Source organism: Squalius cephalus (genome assembly GCF_949319135.1).
Source record: "Squalius cephalus genome assembly, chromosome: 5".
Classification (NCBI taxonomy): Eukaryota; Metazoa; Chordata; class Actinopteri; order Cypriniformes; family Leuciscidae; genus Squalius; species Squalius cephalus.
Genome location: NC_137126.1, coordinates 12,000,524 through 12,022,813, shown reverse-complemented (window position 1 = coordinate 12,022,813; position 22,290 = coordinate 12,000,524). Strand labels below are relative to the sequence as shown.

At 37.3% G+C, this 22,290-nt stretch overlaps 2 protein-coding genes across 2 annotated transcripts; both read right to left on the bottom strand.

The window, feature by feature from the left end:
* Positions 1-7,180: 7,180 nt before the first annotated feature.
* Positions 7,181-10,291, bottom strand: ccnb1 (cyclin B1). Its single transcript, XM_079870456.1, has 9 exons — positions 10,037-10,291; positions 9,439-9,579; positions 9,263-9,361; positions 8,599-8,781; positions 8,361-8,519; positions 8,048-8,284; positions 7,820-7,960; positions 7,627-7,737; positions 7,181-7,517 (listed from the first exon to the last, which is right to left on the bottom strand). The coding sequence occupies exons 1-9, from the start codon at positions 10,055-10,057 to the stop codon at positions 7,416-7,418; spliced, it is 1,194 nt and encodes a 397-aa protein (XP_079726582.1). The 5' UTR covers positions 10,058-10,291; the 3' UTR covers positions 7,181-7,415.
* A 996-nt stretch (positions 10,292-11,287) lies between these two features.
* Positions 11,288-21,772, bottom strand: slc30a5 (solute carrier family 30 member 5). Its single transcript, XM_079871720.1, has 16 exons — positions 21,388-21,772; positions 20,733-20,855; positions 20,566-20,632; positions 19,972-20,057; positions 19,788-19,875; positions 19,605-19,692; positions 19,233-19,309; positions 18,955-19,125; positions 18,147-18,441; positions 17,678-17,886; positions 17,185-17,342; positions 14,033-14,162; positions 13,634-13,883; positions 13,264-13,490; positions 12,756-12,884; positions 11,288-11,577 (listed from the first exon to the last, which is right to left on the bottom strand). Exons 1-16 carry the CDS (start codon positions 21,456-21,458, stop codon positions 11,407-11,409), a joined length of 2,340 nt encoding a protein of 779 aa, XP_079727846.1. The 5' UTR covers positions 21,459-21,772; the 3' UTR covers positions 11,288-11,406.
* Between the last annotated feature and the right edge of the window lie 518 nt (positions 21,773-22,290).

Sequence of the window (22,290 nt, the reverse complement as noted above, 5' to 3'; positions counted from 1 at the left end):
TCACTCCTGCGAACAGGAAGGGGGCCAGAGCAAATTACAGTGCTTGACATTGTACTTGCGAGTTCACACACCTCTTTAATATTAATTTTGGTGATCTCTGACTGGCGGAGTCGAACATCATTTGTGCCGACGTGGATAATGATCTTAGAGAATTAACGATTAGTATTAGCCAGCACTTTTAAATTTGCTTTGATGTCAGGCGCTCTGGCTCCTGGCAAACATGTGACTATGGTGGCTGGTGTCTCTATTTTCACGTTCCGTGTAATAGAATCGCCAATAACTAGGGCACAATCAACAGAACTCTCAGTGGGTGTTTCACTGAGCGGGGCAAATCGATTTGTTATGGTAATCGGAACGGAAGAGTATTTTTTGATCCTCGACTAGAGCGATCCCTCACTGTCACCCATTTGCCTGGCTGCGCAGGCACTAATTCAGCTGGAACCGAATCATGTAAAGTCTATCTCAAGTCTTCGTCGTCGGTTAGGAACCTGGGTGTGCTCTTTGATAGCAGTCTTTCATTTGTAATCCCCGTTTCTAGCATCTGTAAAACCACATTCTTCCATCTTAAATATATATCGAAATTACGACGCTCTCAATGCCAACTGCGGAACAGTTAGTTAATTTGTTCATGATCTCAAGACTAGATTATTGTAATGCTCTAACTGGGTGGTTGCCCTGCACGCTTAATAAACAAACTACAGCTGGTCAAAAACACAGCTGGCAGAGTTCTTATTAGAACCAGGAAGTATGACCAAATTAGCCCAGTTCTGTCAACACTGCATTGGCTCCCTATTAAAGGATTATTTCACTTAAAAATTTCAATTCTGTCATCATTTACTCGTCCATCAACTGTCTGGTTACCGACATTCTTCAAAATATCTTCCTTTGTGTTCAGCAGAAGAAAGAAATTTATACAGGTTTGAAACAACTTGAGGATAAGTAAATGATGACAGAATTTTCATTTTGAAGTGAACTATTCCTCAAACATTGTGTAAATTTTATCTTATATTATTTTATAAATCTTGCTGATTACTTCAGTACTTGAGCGAGCTCATAGTCTTATAGTCCTTCACATCTATTGCGATCTCAAAATTCTAGCCAGTTGATAATACCTAGAGTATCAAAATCAACTGCAGGCGGTGGATCCTTTTCCTATTTAGCACCTAAACTTTGGAACAGTCTTCCTAACATTGTTCGGGAAGCAGACACACTCTGTCAATTTAAATCTAAAACACATCTCTTTAACCTGGCAAACACATAGAACATTATACATTTACAATTTTCTAATCAGTTAAATGATTGTTAGGCTGCATTACCTAGGTCAGGCGGAACTGGGAACACTTCCTATAACACCTGATGTACTCGTTACATCATAAGAAGAATGGCATCTACGCTAATATTAGTCTCTCTGTTTAACCCAAGGTTTACTGTAGTCAGCTGGATCTGGGCCGTATCCAGATCAGATGGTGGACCATGATGGTTTACATTAGCAACGCACACTCTTTGCAAAAAAAAAAAAAAAAAAAAAAAAAACTATTAGTTATAATAGTCTAATAAGTCAATTGCAACGTGGATGTCTAGATACTACCACAATGCATGATGTAGTGAGCCAGATCCGGACCATATCCAGGTCAGATGGTGGACCTGCACCTAGACAGGACCACAACGCATCCCTGAAGTGTCAGCAGAGATTGTGTCAACTAGACTCTCCCCTGTGAAGGCCTCATCGACACAACAGCCATCGGCACTGATCCTTTTAGTTGAAAACAGTGTCATGTAAACGGCCCCTAACTCTACAACTCATGAAAAATTGTTTACAATGTTCCTAATTTGTTAGTCACTTTGGATATAAAAAACATTTCCTATATAACTAAAAATGACTATTATACATTATACAACTCATTGTGAGATGATGGTTTACATTAGCAATGCACACTCTTTGCAAAAAAAAAACAAAAAACAAAAAAAACTATTAGTAATAATAGTCTAATAAGTCAATTGCAAAGTGGATTTCATAGGTAATCCTATAGGTCATTTTAAGTGAGATTCCAAAGTGTCAGAGACTTATATGTTCACTTTGATCAGTTCACAGGAAGTGGACAGTCATTCCATTTAAACTCATTGTGCACCATGCCAGTGGTATATGAAGTGTGGCTAAAATAAACGCAGTGATAAGAAGCTGAGGCTCAGCTTAATTCACCTCAGGTGTGCTTTCTATCCTGTTGTTCATGGGTAAAATGTGATCATCAGATTCGTAACTATACATTACATAACAGTTGAGAAGAAACAAAATATAATAATCACATCTCAAATTTATTTTTTATATTAAACATTGCGACGTTTATTTAGGAGTTCTAAGTGTGAATAGTTAACATATATAATAATAATATATATATATATATATATTATGTTTTTTTTTTGTTTTTTTGTTTTTTTTTTAATCACCAGGTCAAAGGGTCAGGAATGATACAACCTGAGCCAGACTCAAACATGGGTCATCGGATCATAAATACCATTGTGTTGGCACTGCCACACTAACTGCCAAGCCATGTCTGAACTAAGAATATCAATTTTATGCACTGGTTAATAGTTAGCTATCCTTCTTTTACCATGGCAAGGTTGAAGGATAGTATTAGAGCTATATGTTTCTTGGCAAAAATGATCCAGGACTAACAAAAAAAAGAAACGTGTCGTGTCGTACTTGACAAATAACCAATTATTGTTATATAAAAAGAGGTATTGCTTTATATTAGCATTTATAAGGAACAGATTTCAGGGCAATTCATTTTTACAATCAATTTGTAAAAGAGTGCTTGACTGAATTTCCTTTATATGCTTTGGGATTTTGTGATAGCGTAATGCAGACAATCAATGGTGTACAATGAAATCCATTTTAGTGCAGGGAGCTGAATTTTTGAACTGCAACCCTATGGCTCTTCTTTTCACGTGGAATCTGTCTTGTAAACTGATCTCCCTGGCCAGTCATGACCTCAGCGTGCAAGTATGAGTTTTCAGCCCGGACCTGCATTTACCAGAGCAGCCTGCCAGAGAAACTGAGACTCATTATCACCGGTCCCTGAGGAGTATAACTGCTAAGGGTGGAGCAAAGGAGGTAAGTCCTTCCCTCGTAAAGAACGAAGCCTTCATAGTCAATAAGAAGCAGCAGCTGTGTGCACATCCCAGTGCTCGAATAGGGGAGATTATGACATGTGATCATATAGGGAAGTTGTCACAAGGGTCATCTCAGTGATTATGTAGTTTTGAGCCAAATGTCCACAAGTGTCTACAAGAGTCAACTATAACTGAAATAGCAGATCTTTACTGAAAGATTGAACAGAACAAGGGTATTTTTGAATGTAGGCTATGTTAAAATGTTAGTTCACAGCAAGTTTTTCTATTTTAAATGTAATGCTTTAAATCAACTGATTCATTATTTATTTAGTCATCTTTTACATTTTTGCTGTTTCATAATGGTTTCATAATGGTTGTTCATATTGTGCAAATCCATATAGTGCTAATGTGTTGAAGGATTTTTTGTGTTGAGGGGGGGGGATCTTAATTTATTCGGGTTAAGTTATGAAAATCTTTTAAATGAGGTCTCAAGATTTATTCAGTGCACTTCACAATGGACAACCCAAATAGGCTTTTACAGGTTTTCTTGATAGCTTTGGCTTAATTTTTGATACAGTCTCCACATTTTCTAAACTGTAAAGTACAATTGTCACAACTGTTTTGTAAAGCATCACAACTCTACAAAATATAGTAACTCACCCAAAACATTTCATTCGTGCTTCAAAACCTAGTTATTGTATCAGTAAATTGGCCAATGCCACCAAATTGAAAATATTTTTTCAGAGTGAGCCATGGTCAAATATTTTAGACGTTTTTCCTCCCACCATGACAATAACCCTGGAAATGTTTATTATATATTACATTGTTTTGTTCTATTTTATGTTGACACCTGCTGTGCTATTCAAGAATGTCAGTTTTGCCTGCTATGTGTGTCACAGTGTTTTATATTTCAACAGTAAAAGTTTACTGGGGAAAGTCAGTAGGCTACTAGTAGCCTTCACAAAAAGACACACACCATATATTTGTAGCAATGTCTGAGTGACGTGTGTTGTAGGCCTATTCATATTAAGGAAAACTGTAAATTGTGGTTAAGCTGTTGGAAATGCAGCTACCCCAGACAGAAGTCACAAATTAATATCTGTGATGTTATTTTGAGGTATTGCATGAAATTAATCCATAGCATAAGCTAGGGGTTCCAGTGAATGACTTGATCATGGAAAGAGAATGATAGGCCTATGTGTCCTTGGAGTGTCCATTCAGGCTAGCCAAGGTAGGCTAGTGTGGTGCGTCTCATATTGCCCATTCAGCACTCCACCTACAACACAGTGGGATCGACCCGACAGACGTTGTCCCATTGTGTGGGTTGAATTAAATAAATGCCCTTAAAACAATAAACAGTAGAAATGAGACCTAAGCATAACAAAGACAAATCGACAATAAACGTTGGCTGCATTAAAAGTCAACAACAATAAAACATGTTCGCTGAGTCAAATTCAAAAAAGCTCCTTTGTTTACTTTTGGGAAGCGTATCTCACATGAATAGTGAAAGAACGCCACCTACAGGCCACCACTATATTTCACTCTAGAGAATCCTTTAGCTGTTAGAAAACCCCGAATTATGGGATCATTTTACGTTGTAACAGTTTTTGCTTGACAAGTACCATGGCATTTTCAAGAAACAGACTTTTCTATACAAATTTTATTGAAACCTTTTACTGCTAACATAAAAAAACTGAAGCCTACTTAAACGATCTTTGACATTTTGTAATTGTAGGCTACTTCACTTCTTAGAATAAATTTGGTTGCATTCCTCATTTGTAAGTCTAAATTAATATAATGCAAATGTGCTTGAGCAAGAAACTGCATATTATGGTATAAACAGTTGCAGCATCAGTAATGTTTAACTATAGGCAAAAAAAAAAAAAAAAAAAAATGGCAATCAAGTGTAAAAAAACTCAAATAGTGGTCACACTTTATATTAGGTGTGCTTTAGTGTACTTGCATTAAAAAAAGGCTACAGTGTACTTACAGTACCAGTCAAAAGTTTGGAAACATTACTATTTTTAATGTTTTTGAAAGAAGTCTCTTATGCTCATCAAGCCTGCAGTTAAAAAAAAAAAAAAAAAAAAAAAACAAAAAAAAAACAGTAATATTATGAAATATTATTACAATTTAAAATAATGGTTCTCTTTTTTAATATACTTTCAAATGTAATTTATTTTTGTGATGCAAAGCTGAATTTTCATCAGCAAGTACTCCAGTCTTTGGTGTCTTATGATCCTTCAGAAATCATTCTAATATGCTGATTTATGATCAATGTTGGAAACAGTTGTGCTGCTTAATATTTTTTTTATAACCTGAGATACTTTTTTCAGGATTATTTGATGAATAAAAAGTTAAAAAGAACTGTATTTATTTAGAATAGAAATCTTTTGTAACAATATACACTACCGTTCAAAAGTTTGGGAACAATAACTATTTTTTTTTTAAGAAATTAGTACTTTAATTCAACAAGGATGCGTTAAATTGATAAAAGGTGATGGTAACGATTTATATTGTCAGAAATGTTTTTATTTTGAATAAATGCTGTTTTTATGAATAAATGCTGTTTAGTTTTACTCATCAATAAATCCTGAAAAAAGTATTCCAAAAAAATATATTAAACAGCACAACTGTTTCCATCATTGATAATAACTGAGTATCAAATCATCATATTAGAATGATTTTTGAAGGATCATAAGACACCAAAGACTGGAATACTTGCTGATGAAAATTCAGCTTTGTATCACAAAAATAAATTACATTTTAAAATATATTAAAAAAGAGAACCATTATTTTAAATTGTAATAATATTTCATAATATTACTGTTTTTTTTTTTTTTTTTAACTGCAGGCTTGATGAGCATAAGAGACTTCTTTCAAAAACATTAAAAATAGTAATGTTTCCAAACTTGACTGGTACTGTATGTTCATATTGTATTGCAAAACACTATTGATGTGGGATTTGGGTATATTTGGGTTTAGGTGTAAGAGAAGTCTCAGTGTAATTATAAATATAACTACAGAAATGTACAGCTTTAATTACACGCAAATGTATATATTTTAAAACATGAACATTCTGTAAAACGTATACAATAATTGCATTGTAGGCCTATCAAATAATTTAAATGTGGGACCATGTAGTTTAATTGCTTTGACGAATTGGTTTCAATTTTTTTGCAAAACAAGAGTTCTATTCTAGTCTGCAGTTAGAATCGTAACTACTTACAGACCAAGAGCTGTTGAATTGACCCCCAAAATTTAATTGGAATGTGAAAGTCAATTGAAACAATGTAATGGACTATCAAGGACTTTAAGCAGTAAAATCTAACATGTCAAAAGTGGTTGGTTGTTCCTAATCAGCTGTCAAATACTTGCAATCATAAAATATTGGTAGATCAGGTGTAAAAAGACAATTCAATGGGTGGAAACAGAAGGCAATGTTTGACAGAACTGTCAGAAACTGGCAAAATTGAAAAGGAATTTACAAATAGAATAACAAATGAACACCAGCACCAACTGAAAAGTTAGTGGTCTTAAGAAAAGCAGTTATGGATGATTGGATTTAAATGATATTCAGTGATGAATCACAAATCCACATTGGCCAAGGACATGCTGAACTTTTATCTGGTGCAATTCTAATTAAGAAAAAAAGAAATTTCCACTCATAAGTTTGTATGATAGAGTGAAAGTGCACTCATTACCTCAAAAGCCAAAAAACAAAAACAAAAAAAAGTGACAATTATAAACTTCAGTCGAGCAACACATGTTTAGTGATGAAGTCACTTGAAGGCATCTTTTGGACAACACAACCTTTTCAAAAATGCGGATGATATTGAAGTAAACAATCTTGATCCTGAATGGATTGAAAATTGTGGCAGTTTATATTGTTAAAACCACTGAGAAATTTAGAACAAGCCTGGAGAAATCCATACTTAATTCAGGCCATCAAAAGTAGGAACATAAGGGATTTGACTTTCCTACTTCAAATTCTGAAAAAGAGCCATTTTTCACAAAGACAGAACAAGCAGACATTAATCAAACCCTTTTTCAGCCATGAAACACCACTTAAGTGTAAAATGTTAAAACGTTTATTTGAATTCAAATGTACAAGGTTGCATAAACTTTGAATCATTCATCAACATTAAAGGTCACCTTTACTAGGACATGGCAGTGCAGGTAAAAAAAAAAGATTTTTACCTGTAAAAACAATGATAAAAGTTGCAATAGTAAAAGCATGCATAAGTTACAATTTTTACAAGGCAGCACACAGTGCTTAAGTCTCTTGATCATAACACCACACACTATGAGATCTGCTTGGCCAGGTCCTTGATCAAGGAGGACTTAAGCTGAGAAATTGAGGCAATTCTCATCTGTTTCTGACTGGAATACTTGTTCTTCACAGCCTGGAGGAGAAATCAAACTCTTCAGTGGGTCACATTAACATAGAAACTAAAAAGCTACTCAAGCCAAAATAGAGTAGGCCAACTTTTTAATCAGACTGAAGCCACTCACCAGGTGCTTTGAAAGCCCCTCATTGACCCTCACAACATTTTTGGCAATATGCTGCATCACAGGAACTAGCATCTCTTCTGTGTAGCCCATATAATGCTGAAGAGTAGGGGTCTGTAAAGTGCCAGATGGAATGGTCAGATTTATAAGAAAAAAAGAAAAGAAAATTTTCGATCATGACCATCCAAGAACTTACCCAATCACCACAGCTGAAGACCTTCAGGGTGAGGGCATAAGCTGCACTGGCCACCTGGGAGGGAGGAATGTGGACCATGTCATAGTCGACCATGGTAAGCTCCAGGAAGTACTTGGCCAATGTGTGATGCTCTGCAGTAACCTGCAAAACAAACCCCATTAGTATTAACACAATGTGAACATAACACCTCAGAAGCACTTCTGAAACAATATGGGTAAACCAGCTCACGTCGCCAATTTTGGAGGCCCTCCTGAGGAACTGTAGGGGAAGAGGCCTTCCAAAACCAAAGTTGAGGACTCTCAGGATCTTCATCTCCATCTCCCGGATCTGACCAGTGGTATAGGCACGGTCGGTCACAAAGGCAAAGTCTGCAATCTCTGGTGGGTACATCTCTTCATACTTTGAGGCTATGAACATGGCTGTTACACCAACAAGCTGGAGCTGCTTCTTTGGAACTGGATTATCCTGATCAAGGGACAAGTGGAAACTATTAAAACAACTTCAACACCATGCAGTGAACCAAAACTGGAAAGGGACCCACCTGAAGGAAGCGGTCAATGATTGCAACAGTCATGTACATGGTCTCCTGAAGCAGCCTGAACTTAATTTGAACTTGCACAAGCCAGTCAATAAGAATGGCACGCATGTTTCCTGTGACTTCCTTTCCTTCCAGATATTTCGGCCTAACAGCTTGCTCGGTCTACAAGAGAAGCAGAAGAGCTCACCTTTCCATACATTTCAGCATTATAACAAACCAACAAAGCATATTTTCAGCAAACCTCAAGTTGACGGAGATACAAATAGATGTCCTTGACATATTCACTGCAAAGCATGGGATTATCATAGTCATCAGCATCCACATCCTTGATATTAAGCAGAACATCAGAGAACGCCTGACACAGATCATCCGAAGCACAGCCAGAGGTCTCCATGGGAACAGGAGATGAAGGCTCAGACAAAATCTGCAATGGAAAGCTGAAGTAAATCTTTTTGCATTAAGGTGGCAAAATAGATACTTCAAGAATTCAGAATGCAGCAACATCCAAACACTTCAGAGACAGCACTAGGGGGTATTAACCTCTGCTGGTTAACTAGAACTACAAGGCTGTCAGCAGGGAAAGTTATTGCCATTCATATACAAGAGATAAAAAAAGCTAGTCTGCATTGTAAAGATAAGTCACATGACTAAAGCTCCCTGAAGTCAACAAATACGGCAGCTGCTGGAACACTTTCAGGATTAAACCCACACAAGTTTGAACCAAAAACTGCATTAACTCCTCCCAATGCTAGGAGACTTGGTAGAAGCTAGGCCATTTGAGACATGTCCAAAGCAAGCTACCCTTTTCTTGACTTGTAGTCATGGCATGTGGACAGCAGCTCCCATACTACTGACGTTATATTCTGGTGAACTGACCCTTTAAATGCCGCGCATTTACTGCTCACCTTAACATCATGCTTGACTTTAGGGGACTCCTTTTTGGGCTGTTGAACCACAGGCGCTTTCTCAGCGACAACCTCTGCGTTGGGTGCAGCCTTCACCTCCTGTTTCAAAAGGTTAAGTCATGGTTAAGACAAAAGCAGCTGAAGGCTGAATTGCCCGGAGAAGAGACGGCACTTACCTTCTTCCTCAAAGCCTGTCGTGTCTGCGGATTGTTGCCAATCTCCCCCAGCGCGGCCCGAGGTCTCAGTCCGGGCTTGGTCGCTACAGCTGCTTTTCCGGGCAGAGCGTTCTGATTCTCGCTGCTGGCAAGGCGGGTGTTCTACTCAAGACAAGAGGGTCACGAGTAAGTTTTGCATAACGAGTAGGGCAATTGGTTATGTGAGACATTAAAAGTGCTACATCTGTGGAAACATCGTTTGAGTTCTAGGAAACGAGTTTAAAAACGTCACACGAGGACCGAAAGCACACGTAACGTACAAACCAGTTAGCTGCTAACAGCACTAGTGTGAACTAAAGTCTGTCTGTAAAATGCATGCAGTTTACGTGCTAACTTATGCAGAACTTGCACAAAGCTTTTTGATAAAACATACGTTAGGCCTAAGTTACTGAATTAAAGACGCAGGTAAAATCCCACACTAACATAGTTAACGTGCAGGATAAGGAAATATTACAGGGTTTTCCCATATCAACTTAAAAATGACAAATCATTTGTTCTTTAATATAATACACATACACTTTGAGTTCCAAAAAATTAAAGGCATTTAAAAACAACTTACCCTTGTGACACGGAGAGCCATTATTTCAGGAGAATTATTGCTGTGACTCGATGAACAAACTGGTTGATTCTACTCAAGCGAGCTCGATGTAGCATTGCATTTCCTCTGTGGTTTAAATTGTCGCTCTTTCGAACGTGATTCGCTGGGTTCGAAAATCATTGAGCTCCGATTGGCTCAGTCGCACCTGATTTCAATGCGTTACTAGGACAACTTATGACCACGTGATGCCCAGGGGCGGGGATACCAGTCTATCGTGTTCTTTTGTAGTGTGTACTAGAGTTTGCGTGCTTTCCACTGCCACCTTTTGCTGCGGAGCGTGTGTCTGCAACTGCGTAAAACACAAAAACTGTGTTTGTGAAAACACATTTTCACAAACTTTGTCAACAACATTGCTCACATTGAGAAAACCCAACTTATGTTCCTCTTATGTTTCTAACAAGATGACACTTATTACTAACTTTTAAATATTATATTCAGAGTATAATTATTAGTAGTGAATACATAAATTATACAACTATTTACTACTACTGCTACTAATTCAATTTAATAATATAATTTGCACACACCTAAACAATTGCACATATCACACTAATGTTTTACAGACTTATACCATCTAAATGCATAAGCTAATACTATCTGTATTATCATCTAAATTTTCCTTCTTTCAATGATGAACCTTTCCTTGACATAAGTAGGCCTACTGCTGTTGCACATTAGATAGATAAACCTCGACTTAAAAAAAAAAAACTTTTCCCCAGTACCACAATACAATTTTTTTGATGAGCAATTCATTTTCCACGTGTTATAATTGTAAAGCGCACAACCTATTTTTATTTATTGTCATTTATATCAGTGGTTTGATACATGTATTTATTGTTTGATCCCACACTTCATTTTATTAGAAAAACTAAATAATTGTGTGATTTCATATGCCCTGCCAACCTACAAATAAGGGCTAATGCCTTGCTTACAAAGACCTTGCCTGTTAATACTACATTATTAATTAATGAAACAAAAGGGGTATTATTAAAATATGGCTTTCGTGTGTTCACTTATTTATGTCACCATATTAGTGAATAAATAATTCAATTTTATATGCATGTATGGTTGAAAAAAACAACTGATTGAATCAATGGAAATGATTGGAATGTGAAAAAAATGCAATATGAAAAACAAACAAACAAACAAACATTTGTGTTCATAAAATAATATAAGTTATTGTTTCTAACTGTTAGGAACCATACAGAGTCTGTGGAAGCCATCATAAAATTCATTTTTATTAAAACATTTTTTAATAAAAAAATGAGGAGATTATAATTATACCTTAGATCCCTTTATTTCTTAATATTTAAATGTGTTAAAACAAGAGTTTACATGATACATGTGCCGTCTTTATAATATTTCATGGATTCCATCTGTTGTGTCATGGCTAAAACCTCATGGAATCCAGTGCTTAGGCCAGACATGTGCTGGAAGTAAGCCTCTTTTTCCAACTGTATAGTCAGATTATTAACACCGGCATCCTTCAACACGGCAGACACCTGAGAAAAAAATTCAGTATAAACAATACAAATTGGTCAGTAAGTTAATTTGTTTTTGGCCAAAACAACAAAACCAATACACGAATCAACCCCCCCCCCCCCCCCCAAAAAAAAAAAAGAAAAAGATATTATACACAAGATCTGACACCAGAAATTAAGTTTAAGTAATAAATAAATAAATAAAAATTACATCTAACTAAAGCTGCGTCCCAATTCAGAAGCTACATCCTTCGAAGGCCACATTCAAAGGCTGATTGCGCCACAGCAGCACAACACGGGCTGTCCCAATTCAAAAGCGCTTTCAAATGCTTCATTTTCCGGGCAATGAAGGATAAAATAGATGGATCCTTCATGGCCTTGCCTATCTCATTGCACTTTTAAATGTAAATATTGAATTTGAACTTACTTGAATATCTAATGATACAAATGTAAAAATAAATAAATAAATAATAACATTTTTAAACGGTTAAAATGTTGACATCTTACTAAGATGCGATTTTTTTTTGCGATTTCACTGCCCTGCAGAGTTTAGCTCCAACTTGCCTCAACACACCTGCCTGGATGTTTCTAGCAATAAAAATGAGTGAGCGAATTCGGACAGCCGTTGAGCGTACATCGGTTGTACACTCGTTATTGCAGTGCAATGTGGGACTGAATAAGTGCACTCAATAACGTCCACTGTGGTTTCGGACACAAATACAAATGGCTGTCCCCTTATTAGCTGGTTCAGGTGTGTTTAATTGGAGCTGGAGCTAAACTCTGCAGGACAGTGGCCCTCTAGAGAGCTGTATTGGACACCCCTAGTTTATACTCTTTATTATGTACATAAATGGACCACGGTGAACAAATTTAGGAAGGTTGTGACCTTGTTTTGTTTTCAGACAGTTGAATATAACTTTCAAAAAAGTCCAGTACAAATGTTACTGCTGCTCATCAACGGCAGCTGTCAAAGTTGCTTCCGTAGGCTAGACGTCCCATTTAACCACGTTTGGTCTGACCTTCGCGGACTTCGAAGGCGTAGCCTTTGAAGTCCACGTCCTCCGAAGGATGCAGCCTCTATTTGGAACACGGCTTAAATGTCTAATCGTTAGGCAAAATGGTAATACAAGCCTTGGAAAGCCCAAACAAATTGCTGTAAAATTGTAAACAAGCCATTGTTCAAGATGTAGCATTCATACCTGTTGAATAACTCGCTGTTCTACTACATCAGACATGAGTTGGAGATGGATGGTTCCAGCAATGACACTGGCAGAATGTCTCCAGAAGTGTGGATCACGGTAGGATAAAACACCTTCTATTTTCTGAATCTTAGACAAACAAGGAAGCATTAAATTATATGCAATGTAAAGCATTCAATTGGTAATCCAAAAATTTTAAGCTACACTAACCAGACAAAAGTTTGGAATTACGATTTTTGAAAGATACTTTGGAAAGAAGTCTCTTATGCTCACCAAGTTTGCCTTTATTTCATCAAAAATACAGTAACAACAGTAATATTGTGAAATATTACAATTTAAAGAACAGTTTCTATTTTAATATATTTGAAAATGTACTTTATTCATGTGATGGTAAAGCTTAATTTTCAGCAGCCATTACTCCAGCCTTCTGTGTCACATGATTCTTTAGAAATCATCTTAACTATTCCAAACATATGACCGGCAATGTATATATTTTTTCTATTCATACCTTTTCAAGCGCAAAGTTAAGCTCCTTGTCATTTTCAGGTGGCGTTCTCAGGAGAAGAACCTCACAGGCATCTTTTAACAAAGGAATAACACTGAGAAAAATCAGTGTGGCAATGAAGAGTGAACAAATGGGATCTGCGATCAGCCATCCAAACTGTTTAATGAGAAGGGTGGATATAATCACACCGACACTGCCCAGTGTGTCAGCAAGCACATGTAGAAACACTCCTGCAAACAGGATAAGGAAATGTCATCTTCAAAAGGTTGAAAAACATCAGGATTGATAAATGATAATAAACTTTTCATTTCTGGATTAACTAACCTTGCCATGTCTATAATAAAAACAAATAATACTCAGAGTACAGACCCACCTCGCATATTAGCATTCATTCCCCCTCCAGCAGACCCGTGGGAATGCCCGTGGCCGTGAGAGTGACCGTGCCCTCCATGACTGTGTCCATGTCCTCCATGGCTGTGTTCTGCATTGCCGTGCCCGTGCCCATGGTGCGAGTGGCCGTGCTCATGCCCAGAGCAGCTACCTTTGGAGGCCCCATGGGAGTGCGCATGACTGAAGGCACAGATGCCCACCAGATTAACAAGCAGTCCACCAACCGACACTGGCTTTAAGGAACAAATGGATCAAGGACAAGCATGAGCATGAGGTAACAGGATTCATGTGTGAAACTTTGCATAACTTTAATTCAAGATACCAACTTGGCAATAGCTTTGTCAATCCTGACAGCAATGTCCTGAAGGTTAGCTGTACATACCGTTAGCATATCTGTATTGATGTTTGGTGGATCAATGACTCTGGTGACTGACTCCACAAACACAAAAAAAGCTATGACCATGAGAAACAGGCCATTGATAAATCCAGAGAGGATCTCCACACGACCGTACCTGAAATGAGAAAAGTCACACTGTTAACAGCACCAAAAATTACAAAACACAATTCCGTTATGTCCAGTAATCAGGGTTCCCAGACTTCCCAGACCAATGAGTTCCCATGTATTTTCCATCAATCATTTTAAAAAAATAACTTTTGATTCAGAATGATTTGTTAATGAATCAATCAGACATGTTTTGTGAACCAGTTTGATCAATTCATTGTAAAGAACAGAATCAAAACAACAACACGCATGGTTTACAGGTTAAACACAGCCATAACTCCATAAGTGATACTAGAAACACAATTTATGATATAGGACCAAACTTATAATTTAAAGGGATAGTTCGACTTTTAAAGCTGCATTCAGTAACTTCGGGATTTCTTCGCTGTATTCTCGCTTTTTGCTCGCAGGTTTCTCTCTAGAGCTCCCCCCACAGCTTCGGAATAGATATTTGACAACACTGTTGTAAAAACTCGTTGGCGATTCTCAGACACCAGAGGCTAGTAGATCAACGACATCAAAGCAGATGGGACATTCTTTAAAACGTCTTCTTCATTCGGGTGAGGGAGAGCAATAATGACAGCATTTTAGCTGAATTCTTTTGGCCGTAAAGCAATTGTTTACATCGCGAGACCTGATATCACGCGAGACTTCCTGACGCGGCGGCAGGCGGCCCGCCGGCTCAAAGTTGCAAGTGCGTATTTTCCGCTCACGGGCAACAGGGGGGTGCGAAACGACCACCATTCAACCCGAAATAAGTAATATAACCATTCCAATGACTCCGAAGCTGTTCAGTTAAGGTAAAAAAGTTACTTAGTTCACCTTTAAGCAAAAATGAAAATTCTGCCATTAATTACCCTCATGTCGTTCCAAAGCCGTAAGACTTTCGTTCATATTCAGAACACAAATGAAAATCTTTTTTTATTAAATTTGAGAGCGTTCGGTCCCTCCATAGACAGCTATGCAACTACCACTTTGACACTTCAAAAAGTTCATAAAGAGATTGTAAAACAGATCCATATGAATTGAGCGGTTTATTCCAAATTTTCTTAAGAGACTTAACTGCTTTACATGATGAACACTGAATTTAGTATTTTATTCACATTTAAACTTTGATCAAAGAACTTAAACAGAAGCTCAACTGAACCTGCTTGATGCACTCTTGCTGAAGCTCAAACGTGCTGTGTAACACAAGAGAATGAACCTCATTAGTTCTCTCACGTCAAGTGAATATGCTTCAGCTTCCGTTTACCATGACTGATGTGTGAGTTGATGAATGTTTATATATGAATAAAAGCCTAAATTCAATCTGTTCATCATATAAATGTCTCTTCAGAAATTTTTTAACTAAACTGCTCAATTCATATGGAATAGTTTAACACTCTCTTTGTGAACTTTTTGAAGCCTCAAAGTGCTATTTGCGTAGCTGTCTATGGAGGGACAGAAAGCTCTCAGATTTCATCAAAAAGATCTTAATTTCTATTCCGAAATTCAGTATGGAGCTGATTTATTATTTAAACCCCTTTTTTACTTATGAATTTGTTTTATGCACCATTCTATATGCATATAAGTTGTTGTTGGAAAAAATATATAAAATCCTATAGGTACATGAGCTGTTTAATAAATAAAATTACAAAAAAAAAATGAAAATAAAATCAAAATGAATAGTATAAACTTTGACTGTCAACTAGTCTCTCCCCTGTGAAGACCTCCATCCCTTCACCTCTGTACAGATAAAACATTGTCGGGATAATTCTGGTTCACGTGTCTATGCGGAAGCGATAAATAATTCTTTATTATACATTTTTAAGGCCAGACAAGTAGTTTGTTGAGGGTTGGTTTGTAAACAAGGACTACACGCCTGCGCACATATACATTCAAACGTGCAGACCTATAGACTAAACACGTGATGCGCATGTGCACGACGTCAGCGTTTTCGCGGGTTTGTGCAGAGATAACCTTTTTTTTCAAAACAATTCAAGGCTTGCACCTTGGAATCTATTTCCTGGGTTTGTGTTCTCAAGCCACCAGGCACTGTTTTGTGCGAATGAGTGGGCCGGAGCGCACTGAGTGTTTTCTGTTAGAACGGTGTCGTGTAAGCGGCCCCTAAGTTAATAACTAATGATCTTCTTTACAACAGAAGTAAATCAATCAATCTAAAACTAAATTTAGCTGGACAATAACTTTATTCTAGAGCTGCTATAAAGCCAAAACAATCTCTGTTACTGTAATTTCCTATTATCACTGTCAAAATTTGAGGGGACTAGGGTCTGTCGATATAAACTTCCCTCGTCCACTTCACGAAGTGGAACACACTTCAAAATGGCGACGGGGATTACCCCGAGGGGAAGTGCTTAGGGAAGTTCGCGAGTGTGTTTCTAAAAGCCTTGGTGTGTCCCAGGCTTAAAAGCTGGAATACACTACACGATTCTAAAGTAGTTTCTGAGAGTCATAGTGAGTCTGCAGATTTTGCGCAGTAAGAGGTAAATGATTTCACCAAAAATCGTGTAGTGTATTATGAGCACAGACTTAGACACATATTTATTTAGCTTCAGACTATGATTCCATCCAGTCGGAGGATATCAGACATGTTTGATATTTTTGCCACAACAAATCTTGTTTTTAGTTTTCATGTGTCTCCTAGCAATGAAGCGCATGTTTCTATGTGACATGGTTGTGTTTGGAACAACTTGAAAGTCTGGTACTGTCATCCTCAATTGTTTAATTTTTTCCTTGTTTCAGCGCTTCAACACACGCAATGATTGACAGGGTGGGGCGGGGACGTGCATCGGAATCGGCTCGGAATGCATTTTCAATTCCACATGAAATTTTGCTACATTCACTGCGGGACATTTAATGAACATGCAATCACAAAGTGTCTTAACTGTGAGTGTAAATGCAATTAAGAAAAAAAAAAAATTCGGAGTATTTTATCGTCCACAAGACAAATCAGTCTGCTCGCTTACAAATGTATAACGTGAATTCATTTCACAAAAAAGTTATCCTAAAATTAGCAAGCAGCACTACCTTACCCATAGGAATATATCCTTGTTGCTTTCCATCTGGTCATGAGGGCGGCAAACAACCCCAGGACCAAAGCCGAGCAGTCAAACAGCATGTGGAAGCCATCAGAGATCAGCCCCAGACTGTTGGTCCACACACCATAGAAGAGCTCCACAAATGTGAAGGCCTGAACAAAGATCAACACAACTCTTATCAATATACTGTTGAAGTAGATAGGTCATTGTTTAAAGTATAGGCACATTATATCAGACAGGGGGTTAAAGTAAGTCACGGGGGTTACAATTTTTGTGAAGGGAGGGGATTCAATTATTTCGTTGCCACAAAGCTCTAAAACTCATGAACATTTGAATCATACAATCCTTTTCTGTAATTCTGACAAGAAATAACAAACATTTTAAGCAATGAACAATAAAGCACTTAAACTGAGCATCTTCTACACTTCATGACCAAAATATAGTAAACACACGAGTTGAAGTGGCCATCCTACAGAGGCTAATGTACCAGATTGAGACAGAGGAAGTAGAAGATCTGCCGTGAGTCATATTCCTCCAGGATCTGTTTGAGTGAGTCTTTGATGAAGCGAGGCAGAGACTGGGACGTGTGCTGAAGCGCATCACCCATGAAGTTATAAAGAGGAGTTCCTTCAGGGGAATAACCCACCAGTGTTCCCTTCTGACCTTTTGAAGAAGGGGCTGACAGTATGCTATCAGCTGAAAACATCAAATGGTACATTCAATAAGGACAAAGTAAAACGTGGTACTTTCAATGAGTTTTACATCTACACCTTTTTGTTGATGTATTTACAACACTATGATGATAATTTTTACTTCTTCCACTTTTTTTTAAATGAGATCTACACCCTATCGTACACTTGACATTTACATATCAGATTGGTTCTGTGATAGGGGAATATATAAATCTTTCAAATCCATTCTTTGCATTAAATCTTCTATGAGAGATATTAACTTACCCATGATGAAGAAGCAGGCGCTGACCAGCACTCCACCAGACAGCACATGTTCAGTGCTACTCTGCTGGTTGTTTCCTGGCTTACTTATCACTCTGAGCTGGTCGGTTAGCGGGTGGGTCCAGAAGTTTGCCAGCACCAGGCCACTGAGGAACAGGAAGATGGAGCCATATCGAGCACAGCGTGAGGTTTCCAGCTTTGCGGTGCAGATGGACTCGACGTAAAAGTCCAGAATCATCACAGAGAAGATGATCATGGCAAATGGCAAGATGAGGCCAGACCAGGATTCCACCTTACTCTGAGGATTTCCATTTTAAAAAAGGAGCTTTCATTAGTGTCTGTAAGAACTTTCTGTATTGTTTTAAGTGTTTATGACAAGGCTAATGCATCTGAAGATGGTGCACTGTTTTTGTTTTAATCATTTTACACTGACTGTACTCTTAATGCTAACTGATTCCCAATGGCAATGACAAAATAAACTTAACTGATAAAACACATTTAGAATCTGTAGTCTTTCTCGTCTGGGAAAAGGGACCAAAATAATGTCTCATGGACAAAAATGCCCATAACGTTTTAAGATTTTATTCATTGACATGACTTTTTAAAGTCTAGAAATCACACTTTTAAAGTTAGGCTACCTCATATAAAGGAAACAAACAGTTCTTGAATGGATGAACTAAAATAAGAAATATTTTAGCTTATTTAAAATTATTTGAAGTAATTTTGAGGCCCCCTTTGAAAGTTTGCTGATCCCCTCTACTGGGCCTGGACCCCTGGTTAAGCAGAAAGCAAAGCTTCTGCTGGTTGTTACCTCAGTGGTTGCAGACAACACTATGACCCAGGGCAGCAGAACTACAGCCGACACAAGGTTAGATAAAGCATATAGGCGTTTTGCGCCCCCAATCTCCACTGATAATTTTCTAGATGCTGTGTTGAAAGCCACCTTCAGGCACAGAGCTAGAACCAGCAGAACCACTCCACCCTACTCAGAAAATGAGAGTTAATCACCATGATATCACTGTTCCTTCATTGGAGTCAGTATTCAAAACACTCTTAAAAACCTTTTTAAAAAAATGATCAAAAACACACCTTGTGGTCCGCCACACCTAAAAAGGCAATCCCTGTGTACAACGCATGGGTGAGAGCACTGTCATGGTGCCCCTCAGCTATAAGACAGTGTTAAGGAGCATACAGTTGTAGATAAAACCAAAAAGTAAACATTTCCAAATACACATTCATGACGATATTGTGAATGATTAATCTGTAAATGTCATTCCAAAGAATAAAATGTTTATCCAGCTCTGAGTTTGAAATAACTTTCTGTTTAGTCGGAAAACAGTTTTTGTTTTTTTGTTTTTTGCCATTTTGCCTGCAAGCTGGTGTCATTAAAGAGGTAGAAATGACAGATTTCACCTGGATTTAATAACAGTGTACACATTTCTGCTACAGTTGTAAGGATACGGTGCTCTGCCATCTTTGCCATGAGATCATCATTATCAAAGAGCAAAAGGCAGATCACAGCAATTATGAATAAAGCAGCACCCCTTGTCTATAAAAAAAAAAAAAAAAGAGCACATGGAAATGTGTCAGCTGGTAAATATGGTTCATTCTGAGATACGGTTATGATTTCTCTACATTTCTGACCTTAGAAGGTCCCCCTCCAGAGCTGGTAAAGAGAACGCTGAGGAGAGAAATCACCACCACATCACTGTGCTCAAACAGCAAAAGGGTCCTGAAAGAAATCACTTAAGTTTAGGCCAAATGCTTGATAAACAACAGAACAAAAATAATGAAATACGTTTATTTTCGATCCAGCCCATAGACATACCTGAGTGGCCCACAGAGTGTCAACCCAAAGAAACCCAACAGGGAAATGACACAGCTCATGACAGCATGTTTGAGTATTTTTATCCACTGAAATCAGAAGTTAAACAGATGAAATCAGGCTGCCATGTTCAAAATAGGTCCACATGAAATGGCATTTGCAATCCATTTTACTTCCATAACATATACAGAATGCTGTAACTTTTAATGCATCAACATTAACCAATATTAAATTTGGCAAGTGGCAAACAGTTGGCTTTCTACTAAATATGTGCATTGATTCATTTTTAAGTGAATAAAAGCCTAAACTGAATCTGTTCATCACAACAATCATGTCTCTTCAGAAGATTTGGATTAAACCACTTATTTGGGTCACTTTAACAATATTTGTATGAATGTTTTAATGTGTGGAATGTTCTGGTTCCATGGACTTTCAAAGGATGGACTAAAAGGATGAGAGAATATTAAAAATGCTCATGCATTTCGAAGATAAACAAAGGGGTTTGGCAAGTTTTAATGATAAACTAACCCTTCAAGTGGTAAGAGTTTTAAAACTGATGAACTGAACAGGTAAACTAGAATTAAAATAACTTTGTACCTGTCTCTTAGGGATCATTTTTCCAGATGAGAATGGCTTTTGAAAGAAAACCAATATCATTGCACACCTATGCAGAAAATAGAAGGTATTTATATGATCAGAAATAATGAAAATAAACAATCATGATGCTTGTATTCTTTATGTACATGTGTGATGTCACTACTTACCCCATTTTTAAAATAAAGAGAAACTGTACAATATGCACAACTTTGAGGAGATCATATGACTCAAATATCCCAAAAGCCTTCAGCAGCTTGGTAAAGTAGAGTAATACTATGTACCGGGTCAGTCTGAAAAAAAAAACACAATAAATAAACAGATAAAGAGTAGAAAAGTAGATAAATAAAGCTGAGATATTCCTACAATGGTATTACCATAAAATACCATGGAAAACATTGCAATGCTATAGGTTTTGGACACTATCATGGTAATACCAAAGTATTCTCTGAATGTGGTGAACAAAAAATGCAGATACCTTTCAAAAAGTACTGTAGTGATACTATGGTAGAGTGTCAGGATGCATCACATAGTAATATTATGGTGCTTATATGTATGGTACAAGTATGGTACTACAACATACAATGGTATTTATTGGTATTTCATTTCCAACAAGAATAATAAGGTAGCCTACTTTTCTGTAAGTCATTCAAGACGGTCCACTACAACACATCAGCACTTACAAAAAGGTATGTTTATCTTTAAACATGCTACCGTGGTTAAACCAGCGTAACCACCTCATAACATCAGTGTAACGTGGTAAGTTACTGCCATAGTACTGTAAGAGTATTATTTTAGTGTAATATTTAGACACTCTTGTTTTACCTGGCATCTGGAACCTCAACTCGCCCCAGCTTCCCACTGGAGATGACATTACTGCTGTATTTTTCATCCATACTTCTGCTGCTGTGTGTTTATGATCTTAGATCTTTCACTGTTTATCTAAGAGCTCATCTTTGAGAAACAAAAGCTGTTATGTGTCTAAGTTAACTGCGTTAGCCTGTTTAAATTAGACAGCTGAAACCGAAAATAAGAGCACAATTCAGGAATTCTGGAATCGCTCATGAAGTGGTAATCCACAACAGTGAACTCTGAAATAAAAACCGTTGATTTTCGAAATACATACTGAATGATAAATCTATTTTCACTAGCTAGCAGCTACATTATGAACTGATGTGGTGGTTGAAGTGACGTGAACATTTCCTCATATGGCTACAATCTATGAAGCCTTTCAAAATAAAAGTCATGTATCGCCGAGAAAAAATATTTACATGAAATATATCCTGCTAATTATGTTATTTCTGAATACACAAGTTACACTTTTATTGCTAATTGTGACGTATGTAAAAGGAAACTTTAAAGAGATAACTATAAGTCCTTTGATTTAAACATTTTACGTTGACTTTTCAATGGCTTTGAAATTCGGTTGTAACGTCATGATCCAAGTGTAAAAATGGTAAAAACAGGTCATTCCTGGGATTCGGCGCCTCTTGTGTCCCCACTCAGTAAAGCTCATGTCATGATGATCTTACTGCCTTAAAATGCTGGACAATATTTTAAACCGGTCTTAACACCATTTGAGTTCATTAAAAGTTTAAAGAGAGAGAGAGAGAGAGAGAGAGAGAGAGAGAGAGAGAGAGAGAGAGAGAGAGAGAGAGAGAGAGAGAGAGAGAGAGAGAGAGAGAGAGAGATCTAGACATTTTACAGCATTTTGAACCAACATGTAGG

Coding starts and splice junctions, on each gene's coding strand:
- slc30a5 (XM_079871720.1), bottom strand. CDS start 21,458: ATGGATGAAAAATACAGCAGTAATGTCATCTCCAGTGGGAAGCTGGGG. Junction 13,491..13,633: donor AATGAATGCTAATATGCGAG/GTGGGTCTGTAC, acceptor TCCTGTTTGCAG/GAGTGTTTCTACATGTGCTT. Junction 11,578..12,755: donor AACAGCGAGTTATTCAACAG/GTATGAATGCTA, acceptor TTTTTTTCTCAG/GTGTCTGCCGTGTTGAAGGA.
- ccnb1 (XM_079870456.1), bottom strand. CDS start 10,057: ATGGCTCTCCGTGTCACAAGG. Junction 9,362..9,438: donor GACAGGCTTTGAGGAAGAAG/GTAAGTGCCGTC, acceptor CTTTTGAAACAG/GAGGTGAAGGCTGCACCCAA. Junction 8,782..9,262: donor AAGTCAAGCATGATGTTAAG/GTGAGCAGTAAA, acceptor TTTCCATTGCAG/ATTTTGTCTGAGCCTTCATC.